Genomic DNA, 17,655 nt, shown 5'->3' on the forward strand with positions numbered 1-17,655 from the left:
CTGCCAGATCTGCTGAGCTTTTCCAGCAACTTCTGTTTTGAGTTTCGGATTTACAACATCCACAGTTCTTTCAGTTTTTATAAGCAGATATTACTTTGGCAGCAGATCTCCACCAATAGAAATAGTAACCACAACATGGTCGAGAAGCAGTACATGAGGAATTTTAGATTGTTTGGAAGGTATTGCTATACCAGTTGTGTCATTAGAATCAAGAGGTTTTACATGGAGAGTCAATGAACCACATTTCACTTAACAATTTCAATGAAGGTCTCTGTTGAGTATATTATTTATACAGCAGTAAGCATTCAGGCACCAATACAGGAAATGTCAGGGGCTAATCACTTTCTCATAGATTGTTAAGTTCAGTGAGGATGCTTGAGTCCTGTTTTACTATGTAGCTTGCCACATGAGCTTTAGAAGCAAATAGCAACACAAACAACAAAAGTTTAACTAACAATTTGTGGTTTCACTGAATGAAGAACATCATTAATTTTATATACATTATCACTTACACACCCATTCTCAACCCTCTAATTGACAAATTTGAAAGGACTATCATTCCTTTATCTTGAATTTGTATAAAATACTGTTAGAAAAATATAAGTCTCACTGTATCTTTTCCAAGGAGTAAGCAGTACTTTAATGATGGAGCATGTGTCAGCTCTTTATCAACTTAACCCAGGAAGGGAAAGGTATTCAGATTAGAGGCCACCACAGGAACAAGTACCAGCAGAGGCTGTAAATGATTGGACCTTTGAAGAAAACTGTTCATGTGTGATTAGATTGAGTAATTGAGGCATGTCATCACTGGAGGTAACCCAATACATGAGAGAGTCAAAACAAGTCACAAATGTCAGTTGCAATTGTTCGAGTGCCTTGAGTCAATGATGTGTTAGAAAAACAATCCAAAGTGATGGAGAAGTGAGAACTTGTTGGTCCTAAAGAACAGAAATTGGTATTCTAAAAGACTAAACTTATACATTTGACAGTCCTAATGCATTCAGCCAGTTCCTGAGCACTAGCATAAGATATTTTAGTTTTAAGAAGCCATGTTCATTTATGTAGCACCTTCAATGTGGCAATTATAATCAGACATAATTTTGATACTGAGCCAAGAAGAAACTATCAAGAGACCTGACTTAAAAACTTGTTCAAAGTATACACTAAAGAAGATTTTAAAGGATTTAATTAACTAAAAACACAGCTTGAATCCCTCTAAAACTAAGATGATAATTTTTCTCTCTGAGTGTTGTGAGTTGTGAAATTCTCTTCCCAGAGACTACTGGAGGGAGGTTATTGAATTTATTCAAGCCAAAGTTGGATATTTCTCAAATTGGTAAAGGAGTTGAGAGTTACGGAAGTCAGACAGAAAAGTGGAGTTCAGACCACAATCTGATCAAGTATGATCTCATTGAATGGTAAACCAGGCTTTAAGGCCCAATTTGCCTACTTCTGCTCCTGTGTCCTGTGTTCCTAGGAGGAGACAAAGGTTTAGGAAGAGAATTCCAGAACTTTGGACCCAAATTATAGAAAACATGCCCACAGATTGTGGGGTAAAGTTAATTAAGAATGCATATACAATGTAAGAGGAGTACTAGGCTTTTAGAACAGTGCCGAACTGGAGAAGGTCATAACAATAGTTGGACTGAGACAACAAAAAGGATACAAAATGAGGGTTGGGGTTTTATATTTGAGATGTTAGAAAACTGGGCATGACCAAGGTAAGCACTGTAATTTTAAAGCATTTGAGAGGATTGGATATGGGACAACCAAATTACATTAAAGTTTATGGAGAATGTGGTATGAGAGATCAGTCATAAGAATATTGTAGTTATTGATTGCAAAGATCATAAAAACAACAGTTGAATTGAGGTAGAGCTGTTGAAATGATACATATTTGATTTAGCCACCTTGATTTGTAATTATTAAAATTGCATCTGATTTAGGGTTAGATTTCGGCAAATCTATCTGACAATACAGATAGTGGAGAAGTCAGGAGATATTATGGAGAGGTAGAGTTTTGTCTCATCCTGTACATGCAGAATCCAACTTGTGTCTAGAGGTATGTTTTCTGAGGATTAGGCAAAGGCCAAATATGATTGTGGAATCGTGCAGGAATGAATATTGTGGGATGATCAAAGAAACCTTTGTAGTAGATTCTCTGGCAAGTGACTGGATAGATAATGGTGGAAGAAAATTAAGATGGTCATACTTAGTCAGTGGAGGATGGAAGGAGAATGATGGTGCAGTCAATTGAGTCAGAGACTGCGGAATTGTTGCAAAGATCCAAGATGGGTAGTGCACAGCATTTGCTATTTGTGACTTTGATTAGAACAGATTTAGTGCTGGGGGAGTGCTGAATCTGATTTGGAGGTCTTCAACCGTGGATCAGTCAAGGGAGAGAATAGGGAGGCTCAAGTCAAGAGTATGACAGAATACTATACTATGTACTATATACTCTTCTGGCTAAGTGTAGGTCCGTCAAAACTTGCAAAGCATGATACCATCCAGGTCGAAACAGTACAGTTCATCGGCATTCTACACACCACCTTAAACACACATTCCCTCCACTACCAGTGTACAGTAGCTGCAGATTCCTTTGATGACCTCTTCTCAACCTGCAACCCTTAATATCCAAAAGGCAAAATATAGCAAACTTGTAAGAGCACTACCAATTGCAAGCTCCCGTCCAAGCTAAAAACTATCCTGACTTGGAACTATATTTGCCATTCTTTCAGTGTTGCTGTATCAAAAAATGGACCTCTCTTCCTAACAGCAGTGTGCATGTACTCTAGTGGCTCACTGTCCCATTTTCAAGAGCAAGAAATGTTGTCCTTCCAGGTGCCATTCACGTTCTACGAAATAATAATTAAGGATAGCATGGGCAAAGATAGAAGAGAAACCAAAGAAAGGAGGGAGTTTAGAGCTCAGGTTGGGGGATTCTTGTGAAAGTCTGCTTTGATGCGCATTGAAAGAGAAATTATGGCAGAAGGAATTTAATGGATGGCCTCAAACTTAACGATAATTAGGTTTTTATGCTCTTCCCTATGAGACTATATTGGTGAGTTACATAGCCCAGAATGATCACACATTTAAAGTATATTTATCTTTCTACCAAAATTATCTATTCAAATTGTCAGGCATACAGACCCAGAGGTTTGAGGTTCGTAGCACTTTGAAAATGTTCTTATGAAGTTTTCCTGCTGTGAATAGCATGGATAATGCATAAATTAAAAAGAGGTTCACGCTTTCAATTTAGAACTATTATAATTGCAGAGTTTCTCTTCCAATATATTTGAGCAATTATAAGGCAAAGCCGATAGCACACTGTTATATAATAATTGAACTGTCTACATAACAACAACATATACTTATCTTGTGCCATTTGCTTGTTACTAGTATAACATAACCCAGGAAGCAACTAGCAACTGTGATGATTGTAACAAGGTCAGCCAGGTGGACCTCATAGAATATGAGTTCCCTGATTGTTGCTGTTTGTCTGATCCAATCGGGGAACCCTGGCTGACAGATCAGAACAGGAGTGCCAGAAATCCTGTTCATTCTGAGACCTTGGTCTGTGGGAACTGGATCCAGTGTCAAGAACTCTCCATATGTAAATAAAGGGTGTCTTGGTGACAGGGCACCAGCCTCTGTAGAGTTACTTCAGCAACAAATTTCATTACAGTACTCAACATAATCACCAAGTGAATCAGGCACCAGTCCTCTCAAAGGTCTCAAAATTTACATGGAAGTGTAAAGTGAGTCAGCTTACATAAATGTGGATCAGGCAGAAGTAAAAGTTGAACAAAGATTTGCTGCCACTGGATAAATACATATCTTTATTCTTGACCCTGATGATTTAGTTTTTGATTCCAGTTTCCAATCAGCTATTCAGTAAGTCAGCTTCTTCATTTCTTCACGCCATACCGCAGATTGCAATCTGTATATTTGCAGATACTGTTATGCAACAGAGTCTTTGTGCATTGTGCACAGCCGTTACGTAACTGGCAGCGTCATTGGCATCAGCAAGGGAGCCTGTAGGCATTCGGATAATGAACACAATCAAAGCATCTTTCAGAAATACTTCCGCTGCTGATTTTGAAACATTGATATTGATGCTTCGTGATCTCATAGTAATTGCTTTCTCTGCGCTTGAAGATAGAATTCAGGCAGTCATGAAAGAAATATTCCAAGGCTTTGCAGTGAAACAGTGTGTTTTAATACAAAATAGCTGCCATGTGGATTTGGAATCCAGGGAATCTGAAACAGGAAGAATTTTTTAAAGTAACAGGCAGTCCCTTGACCATACAGTTGGAGTAGGACATGATATTGAAGTCATAAGCTGAGTGATCTGGGTAATGTAAGACATACAAGAAGCTCCAAGTACAAAACTCTAGTGTGGCCGCACTTGGAGTATTGCGTACAGTTCTGGTCACCGCATTATAAGAAGGATGTGGAAGCTTTGGAAAGGGAGCAGAGGAGATTTACTAGGATGTTGCCTGGAATGGAGGGAAGGTCTTACGAGGAAAGGCTGAGGGACTTGAGGCTGTTTTTCTTAGAGAGAAGAAGGTTGAGAGGTGACTTAATTGAGACATATAAAATAATCAGAGGTTAGATAGGGTGGATAGGGAAAGCCTTTTTCCTAGGATGGTGACAGCGAGCACGAGGGGGCATAGCTTTAAATTGAGGGGTGAAAGATATAGGACAGATGTCAGAGGTAGTTTCTTTACTCAGAGAGTAGTAAGGGAATGTAACGCTTTGCCTGCAACGGTAGTAGATTGGCTAACTTTAAGTACATTTAAGTCGTCATTGGACAAGCATATGGACGTACATGGAATAGTGTAGGTTAGATGGGCTTGAGATAGGTATGACAGGTCGGCACAACGTCGAGGGCCGAAGGGCCTGTACTGTGCTGTAATGTTCTATGTTCATCACAAGTAAAGAACAGTATGGTGCAGGAACAGGCCTTGTGGCCCACCAAGACTGTGCCATTCTTTGCCTCCTCGTTGTTCATTTCCTTCTATTCCCTTTGTATTCACATATCTGTCAGGATGTTTCTTAAATGTTCCCGTTGTATTCACGTTCTCTGGTAGCACATTCTTGGCACTTCTGTATAAAAAATCTTGCCTCTCATATCTCCTTTGAACTTACCGAGTTTTACCTTAATCTAATTGATATTTCCATACGGGGTAATGACTCTGATTTTCCATTTGATTCATGCTTCTCATAATTTTGTAAACTACTCGCAGATTGCCCCTTATCCTTTCATGTTCAAACTAACAACAACAAACCGAAAGTGCTGGAGAAGCTTAGCAGGTCTGGCAGAATCTGTGAAGAAACATCATAGCTAATGTTTCGGGTCCAGTGACCCTTCCTCAATTCCAGGCTGATAGTGAGTATGGAAGGATTGTCCTTTGAGGAGAGATAGGATTGCTGGGCCTGTATACAGTAGAGTTTAGAAAGATGAGAGGTGATCTGATTGAAATACATGAAATTCTAATGGGGCTGTACAGACTAGATGCAGGGAAGATATTTTCCTTGGCAGGTGAGCCTAGACAGAGAGGACACAGTTTCAGAATGCGGAGTAGACCATTCAGGACTCAAATGAGGAGATTCTTCTTCACTTAAATGACAGTGAACTTGTGGAATTTTCTACTACAGAAGGCTGTGGAAGCCAAGTCATTGAATATATTCAAGAAAGGGATAGATAATTTTTGTTTGGATTTTAAAGGCATTGAGGGGTATCAGGAAAATGTGGGAATATGGAATTGAGATTGATGATCAACCATGATCAAATTGAATGGCACAGCAGGCTTGAAGAGACAAATGGTCTATTCCTGCTCCTAATTTTTATGTTTCATGAAAAACAAAATACATTTTAAACCTTCATTAATGTCAATAAAAGCATGACACGTCACCTCCAACTTTACATACATTCTTTGGAATGAATAATATCCAGATGAAATAAACTAATGAAAAATAGTTGACTCTAGGGGTAGAAGGGAGAGGCGGTCAGCTAAAAAATAAAGAAATTTGGCTGAATAAGTTACTCAGTTTGAGTTTTGTAAACCCATGCTGCTACTTGCTTAAACTGCTTGCTGAGCTTCTAGTATTGTTTGTTCCTCTATGTAATTCAGCCTGTTGCAGTTCTGATTTCTACAAACAAATGTATGCTTCTTTCTGTGGGTGTGTTTTCAGTTTGCAGCATTGCACTTTCTTTGCTGTTTGAGAAATCTTGTAGAACACCTTTGCCATCAAGATAGATGTTTATGTCTTTCAAATATAGCTTGCTGTAGTTAGGGACTTTGAGGTAGGTGAAGTTGCTTCTTTAGTCACATTTTAAGTTAATATTAAAGTTGTTTACTTCCTCCATCACGAATATTTTAAGAGATAGCTGTAACAAGTACCCCTGGGAAGCATACATTTACAAGTTTTATTGTTTGATGGTTGAAGATCTTTGCGATAACTATCGTGTGATATTTCTCTCTGTTGATGAATGCCATGGATGTTGCAAAAGTACTTGAAGAATACATTGAGTGACATTCTTTTAGTCATATTTCCTACCATTGCTTGTAAGAAGTCTGAGGCAAAAATGCCAAGTGCCTTGATGTTCTTTAACTGTGATTGTTTTTGTAGTTCTTTGTTTCGTGTGTAGTTGACCCAAATAACCTATCTTTTTTTAATCATGAAAAGTCTTTTCACATGTAGCTCTTAATGAGGTCACTGTGGCTTTGTTACCTACCATTGTCAAATACTAGTTGTGATCTGTCTCTTATAAAGTAGGTGTTTCTGGTTCATGTCTACTGTTTGTGAGCTTTACTGATTTTATGCATGTGTGCACGGACTGGGGCAATTGAGTTTCACTTCACTTTTGCTGGACCTTTGCTTTTTTATCGGTAGCTTTATAATGGAGGCAAGCTCATCTGTATTTGGGGTTTAAAAATGTATTGAGGCTATCTGAATATTAATGAGCACTAAATAGATTTGGTTTGAAAAGCAATTTTGTGCATGTGACCAAACTTACTGCAGTCTTACTCTTAATAGTAATAATGGTAAAATTGTTACACACTTGGCATTCATATTTTTAGATTTCTTTTTCAAGCTTTGAACTATTCAGTTTCTGAAAAGTATTAACTGATTTTCAGGGAACTAATCCTCTGAGAAGATGTATGCATATCTAATTATGTGCCCATTCCTTTAGATTAATAACAATTCTTTTTATCTTTTACAGAAAACTCCACCTTTAATTCGAGCAGTGAGGCAGAGCGGAAAGCTCAACATTATTATCTTTCCTGTTTGAATGAGCAAAAAATTGAAGAACTTGGTGCACAACCTTTGATTGATCTCATTAATAGGGTAAGTCCTAAAGGTCACAGATATTAAAGTTTTTTGTTTAGTTTCTATTAAAGCTTTATATGCAGAACCAATTTAAAGTCTTAAAGAACTGCTTTAGAAGAATTGATTAAATTCTGTTAGGTTTGAAGGTAGTGTAATCATTCAGAACCATCTGACTGTTGTAAACCCTGAAGTGAGCTCTGTTTTGAGATTGATTTTATTTCATTAAATTGTGGTTCATGATTTTGATTTTTTTTATATAGAAAGGATTTCATATAATTCATAAAGTGCTGTGGAATAGATCCCAGTTTTGCATTGAATGTTTGTCTTTTTTATATAAGGAAGAATTGAAGTGGAGATCCAGCCTATTAGCACACTCTGTTGGCTGAAGAGCTGCACTAAGTCAGCCGGTTCATTGAAGACGGAGTGGGACTTAATGGCAGGACAAGCAAGCAGTCTATGTACAACAAAAAAAGCATTTACTCAACAAATATTTAATTACAATATTTAAAAGGCATCTGGATGGCTAGATGAATAGGAAGGGTTTACGGGGAGATGGGCCAAATGCTGGCATATGGGACTCGATTAATTTAGGATATCTGGTCAGCATGGAAAGTTGGATCAAAGGGTCTGTTTCTGTGCTGCAGATTTCAATGATTCTATGAAAGCAAGGCAATTTATTTTATTCCCCTGACCTGAATCCAGAAATTTATCAGTACTTGGCAATTTACAAACATGGAGAGAGGAATTGAGTTAAAGGTTTGGTGGTTAGCGAAAAGGAATTGCTTTATAAATTTTAAGTATAGAATCATTTAATTTCTCACTGAGTTCGTAATGGACTGAATTCCAGTGGACAAGATGGGAAAAATTTCATCAGTCTAGATCCCCTCCTACTCCCGTTTGTATTTTCTGTGTGTGAGCATATTAATAGCTGAAAACAAGTTGTAGCCAAATTTCAGTATTTAATTGTGGAGTGGGGGTACACAGGGAAAAAACTAAATGCTTTTTTCAGTTTTAGTTTAGAAATTGTGTTTCTGTTATCCTGATCACTTGCTGCACAGAATAGCATGCATGCCTTTTACTATCTCCTATCACTATCACACTTGAACAGCTTTACCTGGTGCCATGATTTCCAAACTGTAGATTGTCCTAGCTCAGCCTGTCAATGTCAGAGACATCCACAATCACTGACCACTGGCACAAAGGTTCGTGATCTTCTCTAAACCTTCCCATAGGTCTCAGATAAGGATTGAGACTGGTCTTTATGGGCTTTTGATTTAAGGTACAGGAATAAACATTTGAGTCTGGAAACTGGTAGGCAAATAATTTATATTTGCAATTCCTTTAGTGACGGATAACAGGGAAGTTAACGTTAATCTTTTTTTGAATAGTGGAAATATTTATTTCAACACTTCAGTTACCTGTCTTGTTTTGTCAGTGTTTTCTGAATGTTGAAAATGACAATCAATTTGTTCATGGAATTAAAGTTGCTTGTTTGTTACTATGTTTTTCTTGGTCATGTCTTCATACATTCTTGAAGATACTTCCTGATATTAGATATATATGAAAGAACTACAAGAACCTGGAGTGGTAGTTTTGATTTATAGCTGTGTCTGACATCTCTGTGAAGGTTTTAAGAAAACTGTGGTTCTCTTTGGCCTTGCCGTGTGCATGTATTTGCAATTACCTGAGCCCAACTAATCGCACTATAGTCTGAGTTAGCATGACTGATATTATAATCCCTTTTCAAATATTGAGGATAGCAAATGTGGTTCCCCTGTTCAGAGGATAGCAAATGTGGTTCCCCTGTTCAAGAAGGGGAGTAGAGACAACCCTGGTAATTATAGACCAGTGAGCCTTACCTCAGTTGTTGGTAAAGTGTTGGAAAAGGTTATAAGAGATAGGATTTATAATCATCCAGAAAAGAATAAATTAATTAGGGATAGTCGGCACGGTTTTGTGAAGGGAAGGTCGTGCCTCACAAACCTTATTGAGTTCTTTGAGAAGGTGACCAAACAGGTAGATGAGAGTAAACCGGTTGATGTGGTGTATATGGATTTCAGCAAGGCGTTTGATAAGGTTCCCCACAGTAGGCTATTGTACAAAATGCGGAGAAATGGAATTGTGGGAGATATAGAAGGTTGGAATGGAAATTGGCTTGCTGAAAGAAGGCAGAGGGTGGTAGTTGATGGTAAATGTTCATCCTGGAGACCAGTTACTAGTGGTGTACCGCAAGGGTCGGTGTTGGGTCCACTGCTGTTTGTCATTTTTATAAATGACCTGGATGAGGGCATAGAAGTATGGGTTGTAAATTTGCAGACGACACTAAGGTCAGTAGAGTTGTGGATAGTGACGAAGGATTCTGTAGGTTGCAGAGAGACATAGGTAAGCTGCAGAGCTGGGCTGAGAGGTGGCAAATGGAGTTTATTGCAGACAAGTGTGAGGTGATGCACTTTGGTAGGAGTAACCGGAAGGCAAAGTACTGGGCTAATGGTAAGATTCTTAGTAGTGTAGATGAGCAGAGAGATCTCGGTGTCCATGTACACAGATCCTTGAAAGTTGCCACCCAGGTTGAGAGGGCTGTTAAGAAGGCATACAGTGTTTTAGCTTTTATTAATAGAGGGATCGAGTTCCAGAGCCAAAAGGTTATGCTGCAGCTGTACAAAACTCTGGTGCGGCCGCACTTGGAGTATTGCGTACAGTTCTGGTCACCGCATTATAAGAAGGATGTGGAAGCTTTGGAAAGGGTGCAGAGGAGATTTACTAGAATGTTGCCTGGTATGGAGGGAAGGTCTTACGAGGAAAGGTTGAGGGACTTGAGGCTGTTTTTGTTAGAAGAAGGTTGAGAGGTGACTTAATTGAAACATATAAAATAATCAGAGGGTTAGATAGGGTGGATAGGGAGAGCCTTTTTCCTAGGATGATGACGGCGAGCACGAGGGGCATAGCTTTAAATTGAGGGGTGAAAGATATAGGACAGATGTCAGAGGTAGTTTCTTTACTCAGAGAGTAGTAAGGGAATGTAACGCCTTGCCTGCAACGGTTGTAGATTCGCCAACTTTAGGTACATTTAAGTCGTCATTGGATGATCATATGGACGTACATGGAATAGTGTAGGTCAGATGGGCTTGAGATCGGTAATGACAGGTCGGCACAACATCGAGGGCCGAAGGGCCTGTACTGTGCTGTAATGTTCTATGTTCTATGTACTATGTTTTCCATGTAATGCACTTCCAGGGATTTTGTTGCATTTAATGATACCCAGTAATGAGTATCTTTGTAATTTTTGATACATTATGAAGAGCAGAAAAAATATTAAAATAACTTTGTATATTGATTTGTACTGAATACAAGTATCTAATGTATGTTGAGGAAATGTTGAGCAAAATAAAGGCAACAGTTCATCATTTGAGTGCAATTAGACCCAAAGTATGAGCTTGGGAAATTGGTACCGAGAAGAGATACTCTTCCCTTCGGTGGGGGGTGCTCATCCTTTGTACTGGCTATGTTCTGAAAAAAAAAATCAATGTATGATATCTCAAGGAAGCAGGTAAATGATTGTTTGGTGAGTATTTTTCCTGTTTACCTTTTAAAAGCTCAAGTAATTTATTGGTAATTGTAAGGTTTTTACATATGTTTTTGAATATTTACAAGCAGTAGTAAAGCTTACTGAGATTAGACTGATTTATGAATTATAAATTAACAGATCATAAAGTCAGTACTGTAGGTGATATATTGCAGCTACATAATATGGAAGCTCCTGGATGTCAGTGACCCAGAGTATACAAGGTTATGCAACCTGGAAAGATTCAGCTCAGACTCGTCAAGCTGGAGTCCAGGCTTCAGGCACAGCGATATATCTAAAAGGCGATTAAGGTTACCTCGACACTTTGTTCCAGGAGGTGGTCAAACCCTTAGGCAAGTAACCTCAAAGAAATCCATTGACTTTGTGTGAAGTGTTAACTGCCTCTGTGGATGAAGAGAAGAACTGCAACTGAATTATAGGTCTGACCATGGCACCAGGCATGCTGTTCAAGTAGAAAGATCAAAGAGGGATGTGGTAGTGATAGGAGATGGTAAAGGGCATATGTACTATTCTGTGCAGCAAGTGTTCAGGAGTTGTGAAGTTTTATTTACTGGCCAAGTGCCAAGATTCAGTGTATCTCCTTATAGCAGGAGATGAACTTGGAGTGGGAGAATCCAGTTGTCATGATCCATGTAGGATTCATAACATTTGTAATGTTGATCCTAGCCAATAGAAATACTGGACAAGTCCAGATCCCAGAGTGAAACTTGACTGATAAATTGTAAGTTTTAATTTTGCAATTTGATTGCCATGGCCATGAGTCATTGAACATGTTCAAATGAGTCTGCTGATGTCCTTTTAATGAAAAAAAAAGTTTATTAGACAAATAAACAAAAACAAAGCATCATATGTTTGACAGGGATAGTAGGTACTGCCAATGCTGGTGAGTCTGAGATAACACGGTGTGAACTGGATGAACACAGCAGACCAAGCAGCATCAGAGAGCAGGAAAGTTTGATGTTTCAGGTCAAGACCCTTCTTCTTCGACCGGAAATGTAAAATTTTCCTGCTCCTCTGATGCTGCTTGGCCTGCTATGTTCATCCAGCTTTACCATATGTATGACAATTTGGTAATATCTCATCATAAATAACAAAAAAATTGATTGTTTTTCCATGCAAAACCCTTCTATAGACACTCAACGAGAGTAAAGTATCAGTCCTACTTAATTCTTTAATTTCATTCTCACTTGATGTATTTGCAAATATTTCTTTTTGGACTTTCTGTGCAATAATCAGATGTGACTTTTTGATTCTTGACCTTCCCTGAGTCACACAGGCACAGATTGACTCACTGATTTTTCCTGAAGTCCCCCAGGCCTTTCTTTCTCGACATCTTAAATATTCAGCTTTATAAACACTTCCTAAGTTAACTCACCATGTAGCTTTTCTTAAGTCACATGCTTTCTTGGAAAGGCTGATTTGAACTTCCTGTTTATAAAGTCTTTTTTCCAAAAGTAAACAAGTCTCCTTCACAGAACGAGAACTAAAAATTGCCAGTTGTCTCTTCTTCAGAATCCACATCATACTATATACAAAACTTTACCATAGTAGAACCAGGAATAATGTTCTATTAAGAGAAATTTAGGGGTTGGGATCCAAATTAAGATGCTGGATATAGAATTTAATCATATTGGGATACCCAAATTTTTATAGCCTCAAGCAGATTATAAAATAATCCTGTGGCTCAGCATCATGAGGAAAGAAGACATTTTGTTTATGGGACACTGGCATCATTACACAGGGAAGAATGGGCTACTTGTTTGGGTTGAGTTTCATTTAAACCATACTGGAACTATTCCATACATGCAACCAGGGCTGCGGATAGGGCTTTGAACAAATTGGATGGGTGGGGTGGGATGAGGGTGGGGATTTAGAAATTGAAACAGAAGTTGAGGCATTTGAATAGTATAGCAATATAGGTAAAGTCAAGCAGGAAGGGACAGAGTTAACAAAAATTATAAATCAGTGAATAAGATCATTTTAGTGAATTGTATTTAAAAATCATGAAAGTAATTTTTCTGAATGCACAAAACATTTGCAAAAAGATAGATGACATGCAAATAAAAATAAACAATTTGATTAATGGTGATTAAATTCACAGAGATTAAGTTACAAGTTGGTCATAGTTGGAAAATAAATATTCCTCAGTGCACAATGTTTTGGTGTAACCGACATAACGGCCTTAATAATAAGCCTTAATAATAAAGGATATCTTCAGACATTAGTGAGAAAAGATCTGCTTTCAAAAGATCATTAAATAGAATCAGTATGGGTGGAAATTAGGAATGGCAACAGGAGCAAATAACGGAAGGAGTAAATTATAGGCCCCTGTACAGTAGTCATGGCATAGGATAGAAAATTAAAAAATAATTGGAGTTTATAACGAAGGCTCTAACAATCAAATTGGCAAGGGTGTTCTAGCAGAAGGTGATTATAACTGTCATTGTGATAGTTTCTTGGAGCAATATGTTGTGTATAGAAACTAAAAGGTCTGGTGGCAAACAGTGCTCATCTAATTTTAACTGGAAGCCAGTGCTGCGATCCGCATTGGCACACCAATCACCATTCCCGGAATGCCAGAGCAGCTGCACAGCTTATAGGGAACATTGGTGGTAAAGGAACGTTGTGAAACATTGCAAGAAAGAGATTCAACACAAGTACATTCTGTTTTTAAAGAAAGGTCAGCAACAAAAAAAAACCTTTCTGTTACTCCCCCAGAAAGTGAGCAATAATATTAGATTAAAAGAAAAGGCTTCCAGTATTGCAAACAAAAATTAGAAGCAAGTTTGAGGATTAGGAACATTTTAGAAATAAGCAAAGGCTCAGCAAAATGTTGATTACAAAGGAAAAAAGTAGAATGAAAGTCAATGATCCAGAATTTTAGGAACAGATTGTAATAGTTTTAAAAGTATATGAAAAGGAAAAGAGTCATTAAAGTAAACATTGGTCCATTAGAAGCAGAGATAGGAAAAATTATCATGAGAAACAAGAAATGACAGAGGCGTTGAACAAATATTTTGCATTTATCTTCATTAAAGACACAAGTTTTATATCAGAAATAAAATTATAACCTTGAGCCAAAAAAATAAGTAAATTAAGAAAACCAATATGAATAGGAAAAACGTATTGGGAAAACTTAAGGGACTAGAAAACCCAATAGTTCCCTAGGAGCTGTGTCCTGTGGTATTAAAAGCAGTGGCTGCAGATTGTCAATGCTCTAGCAATTATTCTTCTACAAAGCACTAGTCAGAGGTGTGATGGAATACTCCCCACTTGGCTGGATGGGTGCAGGTCCAGTAACAGAAGTTTGACGCCATCCAGGACAATGCAGCCCATTACCTCCAACACTAACACACAATAGCAGCAATGTGTACTATACACAAGATGGTCTGCAGAAATTCACCTAAAATCCTTAGTCAGCACTTTCCAAACCCACAACTACTTCTTTATAGAAGAACAAGGGCAGTAGATACATGGGAATACCACCACTGGCAGGTTCAGTGCCAAGCAACTCACATCCTGACTTGGAAATATATTGCCATTCCTCCATTGTCACTGGGTCCGAATCATGGAATTCCCTCCCTAAGGCCATTGTGGGTCAACCTGCAACATATGAACTGCAGCAGTTCAAGAAGCCAATCACCACCACCTTCTAAATGGCAACAGCAACAGGTCCAATGCTGGTCCAATCAGTGACATCCAACGAGTGAATAACAAAATGATTGTGCAAATGTTAGAATCCAACATTAAGGAAATCTTGACATTAAACTTAAAAAAAGCATAGTATGATTAGATCAAGTCAACAGGTCTACTAAAGACAGAATCTGACTGACAAGTTTGTTAACAGTTCTCAGAGAATGTAACTGATAGAGGTAAAAGGGAACCAGCTGATGCAGTATTCTTGAATTTCTAAAAGACATTCAATAGAGTGCCACACAAAAGGTTAACCAGCAAGATGAGATCTCATGACATTGTAGCTGATAAATTAGCACAGATAAGTTGTCAATTAATGAATAAAAAGCTGACAGCATAAATGGGCATTTTCAAGTTGGCAGTCATTGAATACATGAGTGCTGAATGGGTTATTGCTGGACATACAGCTGTTTACAATCTATTTTAATAACTTGGATGAAGAAACAGTGCTTTATATAAATTTGCTGAAGATACAAAGCTAGGTGGAAAGTTAAGCTGTTGGACAACACAAGCACCAACAGCTGTAAGATAATAAAATGTGAGGCTGGACGAACACAGCAGGCCAAGCAGCATCTCAGGAGCACAAAAGCTGACGTTGTAGACAGGTTCAGGGAGATGGCACAACATAATGTAAGGAAGTGTAAAGTTATTCACTTTGCTAGTAAGAATAGACAAACAATGTTTTTTGTAAAGGTATAAAATTTGTGAATGTTGAGTACTCAAACAATGAATGCAGAAAGGTAGCATGCAGGTGTGGCAAGCAATTAGGAATGCAGCTGGTCTTCATTGCAAGTGGATGGGAGTCCAAGAATAACAAAGTCTAGCTAAAATTGTGCAGGTTTTAGTGAGATCACATCTAGGGTTGTGTGTGGTTTCGGACTCCACATTTCTTAAAGGATATTTTGGCATTCAAAGTAGTACTATACAATGAAGATTCACAAAATTGGTCTGAGTGAGGAGGGAAAAAATGCAGATATGATAACTATCATATTAAATATAAGTGCCCATATTGCCTGGAGTTTCAAAGAATGAGGCAATCTCACTGAGAGATATACGTTGCTGAAAGGACTTGACAGAGAGGTTGCTGAAAGATTGTTTTCACTGTTTGGGGAACCTAAAACTAAAGGTCACAGTCTTAGGATAAGAGGTTGATCATTTCAGACTGAGATGAGGAGAAATCACTTGAAGGGTTATGAATCTGTGGAATTTTTATTACCTCATAGGGTTTTGGATGAGCCATCATTTGAATACATTTAAGATTTGGATAGTCAGATTTTTTTTTTCCCTCTGTTAGGGAATTGAACAGTAATGAGAGCAAGCTGGAAAGTAAAGTTGAATCCCAAGATCTGCCATGAAAATACTGAATGGTTGAACAGGCTTTGTGGTATGTGGACTGCAGCAGTTCAGTAAAACAGCTTACTGTCATCTTCTTGAGGGAAACTAGGGATTAACAATAAATGTTGGCCAGCCAGTGACAGTTGTGTCTCACAAATGAGTAAAGGAAGAACAATGCCTGATATTTCCTGTGCTCAGAAGTGCTCAGTACTGAAGTTGAGGATAATCACAAGTGACTAAGTGGTCACTCTACTGAACTCTGCGTTTCACCTTTGAACTTTATGATTGTTTACTTAGATACTGGACAGGCATAAATCTCTACTGTGGGATTATAGAGGTACACTGTTAGTTTATGGGACCTGTCAGTGATACTGAACCTCAGTAGAACATTTTTGTATAAAATGCAAAAGAAGTCATGTCTTGCCTCCTATTTCTGATAGTTTGGCATTGAACCATCATTGACAAATTGTGTCCCATGTGAAAAGGGTGTCCAAGATTCTAAGGAATCAGTGGTGAGTGGTAATTTCATACATTCTGCAGTTTCAAATTTATTTCCAAAAAAAGAACTTCTGGGTTTCTTTTCATGCTTACGTTTCCCAGGGCATTTTTACTAAATTTTCTATTTTTATTTGTTTCTTATGCCTTGAATTATTAACAGTGCAGATGGGTTTGTCCAATGAGACATGAGTGGATGAAGGAAGGCGGAGACAACCAATCAAGGGAGAGAGTGAAAAGTAAACTTTTTACTACAGTTCTAACTTGCCGTTGCTAAGCTTCATGACCAGGAAAGGTAGAGAAATGAGTTGTATAATTATTTTTCTTAATCAGGGACCATAGATTTGTGGACATTAAGTAGATACATGTCAGTGGAGCAAAAGGCAGAGGAAAAATGTTACCTTGAGAGAGTTAAGGGAAAGATAATTCATATCAGACAGAACCATAGGAAATTGCTTTCCTGCAGCACATTGATCCTATTATTTTAAGTATAGTATAATTTATACAACCCATTTTTAACTCAAATCTTTTTATTGGCTTAATAACTTACCTCTTAGTACACCATTTCTTGTATATTTGTTTTGCAACTTTGTGATGTGCACATGGATTTCCATTTTAACTATGAGTTTACATTATGCAACGCCTTTGAATTTATTTTTCGGGCCTTTTTACAGTTAACACAATGTTGATGACTTTACTGTTGGTCATCTCAAAAATACGTTCCTGAGATTCATTAGGTATTTATTAATGTTATACAGTCATGGAATTATACAGCATGAAAACAGATTCTTCAGTCCAACTCATCCTAAATTAATATAGTCCCATTTGTCAGCATTTGATCCATATCACTCTAAACCCTTCCTATTCATGTACCCTACAGATGCCTTTGAAATGTTGTAATTGTATCAGCTTGCACCACTTCTTCTAGCAGATCATTCCATACAGGCACCACGCGCTGTGTGAAAAAGTTTCCCCTTAGGTCCTTTTTAAATCTTTCCCTTGTCAGCTTAAACCTATGCCTTCTCGTTTTGAACTCCCCACCCCAGGAAAAGACCTTGTCTATATACCCTATCCATGGCCCTCATGATTTTATAAACCTCTATAAGGTTATCCCTCAGCCCCCAATGCTCCAGGGAACATAATCCCAGTCTACTCAACTTCTCCCTATAACTTAAACCCTTGAACCCCACCAAGATGTTTTTAAATCTTTT

General features: G+C 38.0%; 1 protein-coding gene across 8 annotated transcripts in view; it reads left to right on the top strand.

The window, feature by feature from the left end:
• Positions 1-17,655, top strand: part of LOC125457582 (endothelin-converting enzyme 2-like) — a 173,168-nt gene that overhangs the window by 116,090 nt on the left and 39,423 nt on the right. For all 8 annotated transcript variants that reach the window (XM_048541996.2, XM_048541993.2, XM_048541998.2 and 5 more), the window contains one exon: positions 7,232-7,356. In XM_048541996.2, coding sequence (XP_048397953.1) covers positions 7,232-7,356 — 125 coding nt within the window. The remainder of the gene's footprint in view (positions 1-7,231; positions 7,357-17,655) is intronic.

Source organism: Stegostoma tigrinum, chromosome 14, assembly GCF_030684315.1.
Source record: "Stegostoma tigrinum isolate sSteTig4 chromosome 14, sSteTig4.hap1, whole genome shotgun sequence".
Lineage (NCBI taxonomy): Eukaryota > Metazoa > Chordata > Chondrichthyes > Orectolobiformes > Stegostomatidae > Stegostoma > Stegostoma tigrinum.